The 12,864-nt window shown below is 38.1% G+C and overlaps 1 protein-coding gene across 24 annotated transcripts in view; it reads right to left on the reverse strand.

Moving 5' to 3' along the window:
* The window catches only part of ANK2 (ankyrin 2), a 671,502-nt gene that overhangs the window by 261,690 nt on the left and 396,948 nt on the right, over nucleotides 1–12,864 (reverse strand). For 3 of the 24 annotated variants that reach the window (XM_043570125.1, XM_043570131.1, XM_043570176.1), the window contains exon 1: nucleotides 8,148–8,702. The exons of 16 other annotated variants lie outside the window; for them this stretch is intronic. In XM_043570125.1, the coding sequence (XP_043426060.1) occupies nucleotides 8,148–8,276 (129 nt within the window). In that variant the 5' untranslated portion in view covers nucleotides 8,277–8,702. Of the gene's footprint in view, nucleotides 1–8,147; nucleotides 8,962–12,864 lie in introns of those variants that run through there. 5 more of the 24 variants (XM_043570092.1, XM_043570067.1, XM_043569934.1 and 2 more) reach the window with 4 other exon arrangements.

Here is a 12,864-nt window from a genome sequence, read left to right on the forward strand (position 1 = left end):
GATGATCTAAGGGAACCGCAGTAAACTTCTTTCTGAGAAATGACTCAAATCAGTATCCAAAATACTGTATCCAACCACACAGATCCATAAGAATGCTTCATTTTATATATCTTGCCTTAAGAGCTTCCATAAAATTTCAAGTACCACAACAGAAACTATTCCCTTCTATTATTTCTTCTGCCAGATAAGAATTTACTGACACAAGACTTCTTAAAGAAAAATTGCATAATATATACAAGATAAACAATCTCCAACCCAACTTAATAGCCCAAATAACATATTATTCTTGTTATGTGTCAAAGTACCTATTACCCCGGGCTGGTCTGAGAACCCCTTGGATGAAGGCACTGTGCCTTGGCTGTAGTATCAACTCAAGAAAATTTCTATTAAATAAAGAAAACCTTGGAGATTCCACTGAACTATCTCAATCATTTATAAAAATGAAAAGAGGGAAAGACACAGTTAAAACTGTACAGTCATACAGGAACAGAAAGAATTCTAACAGATCTCAGGTCCTCGTCATTTTATAGATGTGGAAACTAAGGTCAGATCAGTTGTTTACCCAACGTCACAGTCAGTAGATAGAATTAAACGCAGGTCTCCTAAATCTGCTTTTATGGAGCTTTTAGAAGCATCCGATAATTTTGTATAAATATCACTTATTAAGTTAGTAAACACCTTTCTGCTGTGTTGTGTATTCTCTGTAGCTGTGATGTCCATTCTTACATTTCACATCCACTTTTAATTGTGCTTAACATCTTGAAAGTATTGACAGCTACAGTTGATTTCAAAGGCAAAAGTAATATTTTATCTCTATATTAATAATAAAGCTAAAGTAGATTCTTAGAGTCCATGTTTGTAATATTAACATTATTTTTAAAATATTTAACCTTGAGATTTAATAGCTCCCCTGAAAGTCAGGCATTTGGGAAAACTGCCATTACTCGCATAGAGCTACATAAAGAGAGAGGTCACTGTCAGTCTAGATTTCAGCCTTGTTTTACAGACAAGGACTATAAACAAGTGAGTTAAAATTGGTAATGAACAGGTCTTCATGCAAAATATATAAAAATCCAAGAAATACATATTCATATAAAATTATTAATGTGAAATAACACTATCACTCCCAATCAAATGGGGACTAGGTTGATATGTTTATAATAATTGTTGCACCCTGGTACTTCTCTTCTTTAATACAAGATACATGGTTTTCTATCGAGGTGTTCCCCATTACATAAGCAGCATAGTAATGATACAGAGTTAAAGGAACATCTCTAGAGAAAGGCCAGGTTGAATTCACAGTGAAGTTCTAAGGGGAAAGAAAAAGGGTTTTTTTCCTGGCAAGCTACTAAAAAAGTGAGGGAAAATGGAAGGAGTAATTCCAACTATACACGCTAAAAAGTCCTTTCCTGAATTCTGTACACACTGGTGGGGAAATCCATTTCTGGCTGTCCTGGCAGCTGCGGTGAACTGGGAAGAGAGTGAGAAAGTCAAATACTCACGTGAAAAAGAAACATACAACAAACAAACAAAAAACCCTGGCACTAAGAAGTTAATGAATTAGAAACATTAAAAGGAAATATCTAAAGAATAATATATAATAAATATATATAAGGATTATATATATAATAAAGATACAGAAAATCTATCAAAGTCAGGTACAAGAAACAAAAAGTAGTTGTTGACTTGCATCAGGAGCTCCAGAAGTGTTGACATCTCTAAAGGTCTGAGGACACCAAGACTGCTAAGTTACCCATGAAATCCCCGGGACATTTACTTGAGTGTATTCAAAACAGCAAAATCTATTTAAGACATCACTTTTAAATCACATTTGAATGGCTTTCCTTCAAAACCCTAACTTACATAACTGTCTGATTTTCTTTGAGCTTGGTTAACATAGAACTCAGAAAAACACAAGCCTCATTCCTGAAGGTTACTCCATTAGGGCAGAGATGGTCATACAGACCGTGAAGCTTTACAGCTTATCTCCTAAACATTTGGTTCCTCCTCTCTATGCCCAGAATTAATTGGTTATTATAGAGACCACTTAGTCTCATTAAACTTTCAAAAGGTTGCCAGAGTGCCTCCTATTGACACAGGAAATTTTTTCTCTGTAGCAGTTTAGTGTCATACTGATGATTAAAAGTAGATCTCTTATTGTTCCAAATTCAAAGATGGGACAGAGTAAGAGTTGGGGTGGGAGGGGATGGCAGAGGGAATATGAATATTTATTCCAGTGGCTTTCAATTCTGGTAGGAATCACCAGGAGAACTTAAAAAATATGTAGATTACAGTCCCCTTTCCTTCCCAATCTACCCCAGGATTCTGACTTCTTATTATCGGGATAAAGTCAAATCATTCTGATGAGATTTTCCACAATACTGTACACATTTAAAATCAGAAGTCACTTCTGTGGGAAAAAGGGTCACACTTAAATACTGATGATTCCACTAGCAATTTATGTAGAACTCCAAAATTTGGGAAGTGCCTTCTTTGTAGTGTCCCTGAAAAAAAAAAAAAGGTGTATTCTTTGTGAGGAAGAAATTATTTTGAGAAATATGAATGAAAAAGTGTGACTCATGTAAAATATAAACACTAAAAGATTATTAAATATGATGTGAGTAGACTTAACCTCCTTATATTATCACTGACCCCTGCAGTACTTCTATAAAGTATTTTCAGTGTTCTTTATGATGTCAAAATGTGCTATAAATATCATTATGGATAAATGAGGTAACTAATAAAATTAAAACTTCCGTAATAAAGAACACCAGTGAATTAATCCTGGTTTTGTTCAAGATAAAAACATTTATATGTTTTTAGGTTCCAAAACAAATTAAACTCACTCATAGTAGCTTTTCTACATTGATTTTGTCTTTTTACAGTCTTCTTAAAAACTTATCTCAAGCCATATAATTGGGACTATTTTTGCCACAATCCCACGAATTTGACAGCTGTAACCCTAAGCTAGTAGTCACCCACTCAATGGTTGAAAGAGGTTCTTTATAAGTAAAAATTAATAAAAACTCAGACTTACAGTACTGGCAAAGAATACCATTAATGGTGCAAGTCACTTATATAAAGATAATTGTTCTAGCCAAGATATGGTTTATGAATTGAACTACAAAAGGGGATAGAAGGAATGTTAAAGAAGAAGAAAATGGGGTTTAAAAAAATCATGATTCCATAGAAACCTCCGCATGTAAGTAGATATACCTGAACATATTTATTTAGACTCAAATGGGAAATCAACAACGAAACTTTTGAGTTTTTACTTATAAGTAGACATTAGGACATAGGAAGAGCAAATGTCCAGGTGAAGCTCAAGAAATCACCAACCTACCTTATGTTAGTGTGGTTTCTGTAAGTACTGACATATTGATGAAGGGGTTATAAGAAGTTATATAAAGACAATTTGATGTAAGTCCTAAAAAGTGTTATTGGCATTTACCACATTTGAAAAGATCTAGCATGTAATAAATACAAAGGATCACACTATCATGTTGTCATTGTATTTTTCATCACATTATGTTTGGTTTAGTGCCTGGAAATCTTTTTGTACTTGGTTCTTGGCTAAGTATTGTTGCTGTCAGTGTTGGTCTTGACTTTGGAATCATGCTGCTGAGTGTCTGAGCAGAACACTGAAGGATAGAAAGAATGATTGGGCTGTCCACCTTCCTCCTACACCATAGGGTTCACCTACAGACCACCAGAAAAATGCCACAGTCAGCCATTATCTATTGTGTTTCTTTACAAACTCATTCTTATAACATAATAAAAAAGTTACAGAACATATTCATCTCCACAATTGCAAATAAAACATTCTTCCATTTTAATAAAGTACACTAATTAATAACTTTAGAAAGTCTCCATCTCTCCATGTCTCCTTACAACTGGATGATAAGTCCATTATATATACTCAATACGTATTCTCATTGTCATCAACTTAATAACCATGTGGACAAGAATATGGGGGGGGGGGGAGTGTCAGTGAGGGTTCCCAAAGGTTATCCTAAAAACAGTGAGCCTTGTTCCCTTCAAGATAAAAATTATATATAGAAAAAATAAAAGCAAATAACTGATCAGAACCTTTTCCTATGAAATTCAATTTAAAAGACTTGGAAAAAAGTTTGCTTTCATTTTCTATGTAAATCCCCTGCAAAATCACCTTCCTGTGTCAGCTTGCGAATGTGAATATACAAATACATTTTGAAGTCCTGATACAATTGTAACAAAGAGTGATAATATATCATAGTCTATCCTTGACTGCAACTGCTATATTTAAGGAGCAAATGTTAACTTTTAATAAGTTGATTTTCCAAGAAATCTCATGGAATATTTTGAAGCAATTATGATAGCATCACAAACTTAAATACATGTTTAAATACATGTTTAAATACATGTTTAACATGTTTCCTCTCAAACATGTCATTTAACTTCTTACAGGAACTAAAATCCCTTTCAGTGTAGGGAGGTATTCTGAAGATGAAGCAATTGAAGCATTGACAGATTAAATTATTTACTTATTCCCTACATTCAGTGTATGTACAAGACCAAGGAATCATCACCTCTTTTTCCCAATGAACTTTGGAGCCTGGATTCAAATCCCAACTCTGCCACATAATAGTTGCACATGATACAGCAGTTTCCATGAGTCTGAGTCTCAGTTTCCTTATTTGCAAAATGGAGAGAATAATCCCTAATGTGTAGACCTGTCTCTTGATTAAACAGTACAATGTATATAAAGTGCCAGATACAGGGCCATATTGGTACTCAATAAATATTATTATCACATAATTTATACAGAAAACATGAACTCTGGCTTTTTGAATAGTACAAACTAAAATAATAAAGGAAGAACTTCTTAAACATCACAATGCTAAGCACTAGTCATACAGATTGCCTTTTATGACATACGATTCCAGCGAATGTTGTAGACACTATAATGGATTAGAGAATGGCCTGTCCATGCTGAGAAATGGAAAACATATCTACTATTTGAAAATAACTGGTAATCATAAATTTAAATAAGAAGGGTTATTTAAGTATATGCTTTTTCCAAGGATGGAATTGTTTTGTTTTGTTTTTTACAGATTCTCTGAAATTATGTTTTTCCAAATTAAAAAAAAAAAGTGATTGTGGAGAGAATATTATACTCAAAATCACTTCCTACAACTAAATCTTACAAGTCTGTGAGAAATCATTCCTTTTGGCATCCTTCTCAAGTCTAATGTCTCAGGTTCTAGTGTAGAAATAAGACATGTGGACTTACAAAGAAATGACTTCAGTTCATATAAGGTAATAATTAGTATAGGAATATCCTCTTATTCCTGTAAAAACCTAGAATATCAGTGTACCATTTGGGGCAAAAAATGTTTGTTTGCTTCAACTAATCTTAATCTTGGTCCCTTTGCTTAAAGGTAAGCTTTATTCTAGCTCTATCATAGTATGACAACATATACTATATATATTTAGTATATGCTATATTTAAATATTAGCTATCCAGACTCAAAGAAGACTGAACATTTTATTCCAAGATAAATTCTGCTTATACTGAGGTTGAAACTAGATCCCCTAGTATACAAATTAGTCATTTAAAAAAAAAAACATACCACTGACAACTTAGTAGAAGCCTTATAGCCAAGCATGCAATGTGTTTCAAGTTTACAATAATTAAAACTTACTTAAAATGTTTTACAGAGTATAAAACAATAATGCAAAGATTCTTTTAATCAACAGCAAGTTTACAAAAATCTTAAAATGAGATCCAAATATGAAGCTGCCTAATTGATTTAATACTCAATCATTTTTACTTCAGTAAAAATCTTTTCAACACCAGCTTATTTTTTTTGAGCTCCATAGCTGGCTATTACCTGAATTGGGGCAGGTCTCATCTGAATTTTGCAAATAAGCAAGTTCTTTCACAAGATACTTTACAAATGGATATTTAAGTGATATATTTAATCACCACTACTACTGATGCATTTCTTTATGGTTATAAAAAGGCAACAGCAAATAAAGTATAATAAGTTTTAGGTTACTTTCCGGAGATGGTGTTCCAGAGTACCACTAATAGGCAACTATCCTTTTTTCATTTCTTTATGAACTACTATTCTACATACCTTAAATAATAATAATGAGGTACACTTTTTTATCTTAAACCAAATTATAGAACTGGCTCAAGTAGTTATGGGGGGGGCGTTGAAAATAAATCTAAAACACCTAAAAATGTCAGTCACTCTTCTAAGCTAGCATTTGTTATGCTGTGTAAAAACTCAAACATCTGCAGTAGAAAAGGGAAGAGGTCCAGAAGGTATGTTAAAAAAAAAAAAAAACAAGAACAAATAATAGCTATGCGATTATTCCCCCAATTTTCCTTGGTTCTAGCTTAATGATATTATCTGGATGTGAAGATCAGATAATGCTGTCATAAGACTGCATGATTAACCATCGATCTTGCCACGGTGCTGGATTCAAGCTAAAGCAATGCAGCATCAAAACAATGGAGATTCTCAACAACTATTGGCACCTTTCCATTTTAATGATGTAGTCGTTCCATTTCAAGAACGGATTGAAAAGGGGAAAAGTGAACTAGATACAGAAACAAGCCACAGCGAGACCAAGAAATGTTCTAGGTGTATGCGTGGTACTCTAGCTAAGCAAAGTTACTAGGTCACAACTGGATGCTGAACAGTCCTGGCCAAGAAGCAATATACTATGTTTTGGAGAATATAAGATAAAAAAGATACGATCGCAGGAAATTGTTTTATGTAATAATGTTCCATTTAGAGGATTAGAAGCAGAACTGTGGTAACTGTCAAGAAGTAAGCCAGCTCCCACAAAAATGGCCAAGGTATTATAAAAAAGAATTACGGCATCCTTGAAACAAGGCCTTCTAAAGGTCAGACAAGCAATACTAAAGTTTTCTCCCAGAAGGAAAAACGAGAATATGCTTCTAATTTTATTTAATTATGTTGCCTAATAATAGTTACTTCCACTAACTAGTGGTGAAACAAGTAGTAAAAGTGAAATGGGACGAATCCCTACATAGTAAGAGCTTAATTCAATGTGGGTCCTCACGTGTCTTTCCGAAAATTAGGCAAAGATAGCATCCTCAAAATGGAAAGGTAAACATACCTATTAATGAAGAGGGGTGGGGGAAGCACTGAACATATGGATTATTGAGCATCTGATCTGCAGTGTACCCCCAACCACCGAGTTATGTTTAACAACAGCTTGTGTACCAACCACTATTTTTATGCTTTGCTAATGTAATATGGTGTTTATCACATTCTGAAATTATTCAGTGACCTACTTTGTTAATTAAGGCATTTACAGAGATCTTCTTCCCTTATAGAACCAGACCACTGACTAAATGAACACTTCCCTTCCGCCCAGGTGTAAGATTATTTCTATTGTAACGAAAAAAATAATGTTTCGAAAGACAGAAAGAGACAACTCTCTAGTTTAATGTATAGGGAATCCGCATTTCTTCCTGTTATTTAACCTTGGTCTTTTCACCTAATTGCTACAGCCAGGAGAGAAAATCATAAGATTACTGATGGAAACCAGAAAATAAATGAATTAAAATTTTAAAGATGCAAGGACACAGCTCACTGCACCAATATTCTTAGTGCAGTTTCACATAGAACAGTGTGCACCTCCGGAAGGGGAAAGAAAAAGGAGTAAATAAAACCTGAGGCTTATTCCTACCAGCAATCTACATAACACATATCGTCAGTGAGAAGGCGCTGTGCTGAAGGTCTAGTAAGTAGAGATGAGGAACAAGAAGAGAAAAATACTCTACCCTGCTAACCATCAATCAGCCCTTTCCTTCTCCTAAGACAAGTGTTGGGAGTTACTTGGAGGCATAAAGCACCTGGCTCTGAAATTGAGTACACATAACTGAGAAAACCAGAGAAAAACGAAGTGCGGTTTGGCTTGGTTGAAGCGAAGGAAATTTGCCCTGCTCAGGCATCTCCTCCCAATGCAGCAAATTTGGACATGAGCTATAGGCTGCAAACTGAGCTTGGGAATGGTGCAGGGGAATGATGGAGGGAAGGGAAGATGAAGTTGCCGGCTCTGAGGACGGAGGGTTTCTACACGTAGCCTCAGAGGCAAAGGGTTAAAGGGATGCTCCTCGTTACCTTTCTTTTCCGTTCCATACGTTCCCTGGGGATTTTCCGTTGTCTTTTCCTCTCTCTCTCAAGGTTTTTTTCTTTTTCATCCAGTTCAGCCTCTCGAACTTTTTTAATAGAAGCAGCAGCGTGAGCCATTTTGCAGAGAAAATCAGCAGAAGCAGTTTCGGCGGCTCAGTTTCCACTCCCCAGCAAGCCAGGTGATTTTAGAGCTAGATGGAGATACGGTTTTCCCCACCAGGGCAATGGCTGGCGGCCAGAGCACTCACAAAATAATCCACTCCACCCCCGAGCTAGGTCATAATCTTGCTCCAGCCTCTGCAGCACCCATAATTCACCAGAACGTACCAAGGTCCCAGGCCAAGCCCCCCAGCAGCACACACCTGCACACACGCGGGCATAGGTGTGCACCCACACTGGGAAATGGTCCCAGGGGAAGGCGGAGCACTAGACTTGGAGCTCTTCAGCAGTTGGGTGGCCGCAAGTGCAGGCAAGCATCCTACTAGTTGAAAAAGCCTTCCTTAGACACACATCACCAATTGGAACAGTCTTTGGGGACTCCTCCAGACAGTCTGTGTCTTCCGACTGGAGCCAGGAAGAGGCCACCTCTGTGGAACTGCTAGGGGGTGGGTAGTTTATTGCCGCTTCCAACCACACCTCTATGCAGGGTGAGAAGAAAATGGTGCAGTCTCACTAAATGACTCGCTGCCGCTGCGGGTGCTGCTGCTGCTGCTGCTGTTGCTACGGCAGTTCTGCTGTAGCACATGACATGAATTCCTGCCTTTTAAATCTCAGCCCTTCCCTTCTCCAAGGTTCCTTTCCAGAAAAGAATCAACGCTGCCGTTTGGGGAGAAGACGGGCACAGTTGGAGTTACTTGCCACCGCTATGGCAATACCCGGGTGAGCGCGTCCGGGAAGGGCTGGGAGTAGCCCAGTCCTCACTGTGTCATTTACAGCCCCACGTGAGGCTGCATTAGGGAGCTGCATTAAGCCGGAATCGAAAGGAGCTGTCAGTGAGCACACAGCATAATCTGGGCTCAGCCACGTTACCCTGGGAGAAAAAGTGGGCCCTCCAAAGAGGGGAAGGAAGGCAGAGGCAAAAGGGAGAGAGGGGGTAGGAACACCTAAAACCACTCTCCATCATTCTAAGGGGCATACAGGTACTCATTGTTAAATTACCAAAGGCTTCTGTTAAACACCAAATAAACATTAAGCCATGTGATGAAGTAAAGAGGGTTTAACATTCCTAGATGTTGCTGTTAATGTACCCGAAAGGGAGACGCATTGAATGAAAGGATACAACTCAGTAATCAGGATGAACCCAGCACTTAACCTCGTCCAAAAGCCAAAGGAGAAAATAATTGCCACTGTATGGGCCAGCATGCATGGTTCAGAGGTCAGTGAACTTCTAGCCAGCACTATTAGTTTCTTATGTACGGGACGCACAACCCTCCCTGACTTAAACAGCTGAGAATTAATCTCCTAAAAAAAAAAAAAAAGTAGCAGCTTATCAAGTCCCTCCTCTGGAAAATCTTGTACATATTTACAAGGAAACACACATAGACATTTAGGCCTCCTGGGAAGATAATATGTGGACTTGGGGAGGATTCCTATATGTTCTTAACCAGGTGAATCATCGCCTGCCACTTGATATAACATAATTGAAACATTTTCTTCCCTGAGGTACTTCAAGATAATCAGTGGTGATGGTGTCAAAACAGTCATTAGGAATGAAGGTGGTTCAGGGAAAGCGGTAAGACTGGAGCACAGGGTGTTCTTAACACCATCTGGCATTTTTTCTTCTTCTAAATACTTTTTGAAAAATGTTTACAACCAAGCTACTCTTTTTTGGATCATGGATGTCCTTTTAACTTAATAACATGTGTCCCAACAAAAATGTGGCTGAGCCACAGCCATACAGTGGTTTTCCCGTTAGTGAGAAGGACTTTTTTGGGCTTCCTCTGGGACAATGCCCTTCCCTAGTCCCTTTAGAACCTGTTCATAGTGTTTCACAACATATTCTTCCCTTTGTAGCTCTCCCAAAAGGAAGGTGGAAAATCACAAGCACAGCTAGAGAAGAAAGTGAGGAGTTACTGTTATAAAAAAAACAAAAATAAAAACAAAAACAAAACAAAGCAAAAAAACCCAAAAACCCATGTTTATTTCATTAGCCTTTAATGAGCTCAATAGCCCTACTTGTACATTGGACAGTATCAATTGGATTCTGCTGTTTTCTAATGCCAGGAAAATATACACTTTTAAAACTTCAATCTGATAACAACAACAACAACACATTCTTAGACATGGCTAACATGATTCTCAAGATCCTCAAGATTCTCTCCCTTTTTCTTTTTTTTTAATAATTTATTATTTCAGTAAACTCTATGCCCAACTCAAGCTCACGACCCTGAGATCAAGAGTCGCACGTTCTACCGACGAAGCCAGTCAGGTGTCCCTCTGTCCCCTCTTTCTACAAGGCTTGAGAGCTGTTTCATTACTTTGTTTTATGAAGAAAAGATAATGAATCAGATGTTAGTTTGTCAGGTGTTAGTTTAACATAAATATTTCACTACGATTGCCAAATCTTTAAAAAGAGTAATTACCCTACTTTGCTTACATATTCTCATAATGTCTTTAGATGCGATGCAGAGAAGGAAAGTCACTATGTTTTTCTAGTTGAGGACACTAGAAGGCAAATAACATGTTCCAGATAGTTTTCCCAGGACAGTTTACAATGGCAGGGGGACCAGGTTTCAGCACTCATAAATCAGCCTATCTCAGGAGAAGGAACCCACTCAAAAAGCCCCACTGCAGGCTCTACTACTCAAATCACAAAACAGGAAATCTCAGACTGGGATGAATATTTTTAAATAAAATGAACTGGTCACAAGTCCTTTTTTTTTTTTTTTAGCGTGCAATCTTTTATTTTTATCTCCCCCAATCATAGAACATACTGCTTCCTGGTGAGACGGATGGCAACACAGAACCCTTTTTGGAGCACCAGGCACATGAGGCATCCCTACGCAGTGATAATGTTGTCTCTCTACAACTGACTTATTCAATAGTAAGCTGTTGAGAAAAAGATTTTTTTTAAAAAAAACCATACCTTCTTGTATATTTGTGTTGTTCAGACTTTCCTATGATTTCTACTTGAATGGGAAAAAAATCAGTGCCAGTCTTTCTGAGGAAAGAGAGCAGGGCACACTCACCAGCTGACCTCTGCACAGACAGGGCACCAGGTTCCAGTCCCAGGAGCTCCCAGCCATTTAAAGCATACACGCACCACATTAAAGGCGTCTTCCCATCAAGCTTCCAGCAGAGATATAATACTGGCTGAATTTTAAACTTGTAACAAAAGCCGCTTCCTTCCACAAAGCATCTTGGCCATCAATGGGATAAGCTTGTGTCTGCCTTCAAAGTAAGGAACACACTGTCGTTTACATTTAAACTTGAGAGCCAGCCTAGATAGATTGCCCTTCAGAGAGGACATACTTCATTTTAAAGGCAGGAGAGAAAATGGCCATTTGCTGTCCTCAGTGTCCAGCACTCCATTGATCAGAATCCAAAGAAAATCCTCTGCAGACCTCAGGCTTCAGTCAGGGCATGGCTCAATAACAACTGAGCTAGCCATATGCAACTTAATCCCCCTTCTCTCTCCCAGTCTCACCCAGGAGAAGGAGCAATGCAATTAAACAGCATATCTTGTCACTCTACCACAAATGGAGTGTGGGTGGTAAGTGGGAAAAGAAGCAGATGCACCACAAAGACGGCTAAAGCATCACCTAATCAGGAAGGAAAAAAAAAAAAAAAAAAAAAAGCAAAGGTTCTGCTCACTTGAGCTGGGAGCCAAGAGTTCATTCTGCTTAAGTGCAATGGTGTTTGTATTTGAGGCTTCACATGTGTTCTGAGACTCCCGAATGGTCCGCGTAAGATAATGCAGACTGAACGAATAGTAGCATTCATCCATCCGCCTCCCCACTTTGTTTTACCCGGAGCCAAATCCAAAAGCCAATTTGATAACACGAAATTAAGAGAGCAGAGCTTGCTAATAATCCTAGATCCTACTTCCCGTTCCTAACAGTTTCTGTAAGGAGATGATTTGATTGAAATGAGACTATCGAAATGGTATAGTTCTTCTGCTTCTGCCTGAGGAACCCCAGTTCCAAGTCAAAATAAGTGGTGTCTAGAGTTTAAGACAAGGAAGCAGGAGCCTAAAGACCCCTATCCTCCAGCCTCCTAACCGAGCTCATTAACATTTTTGATGTTTCACAGAAACTTTCCAGCTAATAACAATGGTAAATACACAAGGAGTGAAAAGCTTCCCTCTGGGGATCCCTTTACATAAAGAAGATAAAGCCACAAAAGTGTAGGTCACAAATAGTTAGCATTTTGTCACCACCCTAGGCTGTGGCTCTATAACCACTCTGAGGATGGTCAGGGGATGACCCACAGCAGCCACATCCTCGATGAGCAGAGGGAAGGGAAAGGTACAGGGAAAGGAAAATCAAAAACTGTTCCCAAGGAAAAGAGAGACACAGCCTATCTCCCTGTGCCGCCCACCCAACCTCCATCCCCAACTCCATTCATTCATCCCCAAAGTGCAAACCCAGATGAACAAAGATGAATGTGCGTTAGCCTAGGTTGTGTAAATTGGAGGCAGCCTGTGTAAACGGGGCTGGGATTTGCTCATTGTGAAAACTCTTCTGACAGAAAATCCCTTCACTGA

The sequence above is a fragment of the Prionailurus bengalensis genome, chromosome B1 (genome assembly GCF_016509475.1).
Source record: "Prionailurus bengalensis isolate Pbe53 chromosome B1, Fcat_Pben_1.1_paternal_pri, whole genome shotgun sequence".
NCBI lineage: Eukaryota > Metazoa > Chordata > Mammalia > Carnivora > Felidae > Prionailurus > Prionailurus bengalensis.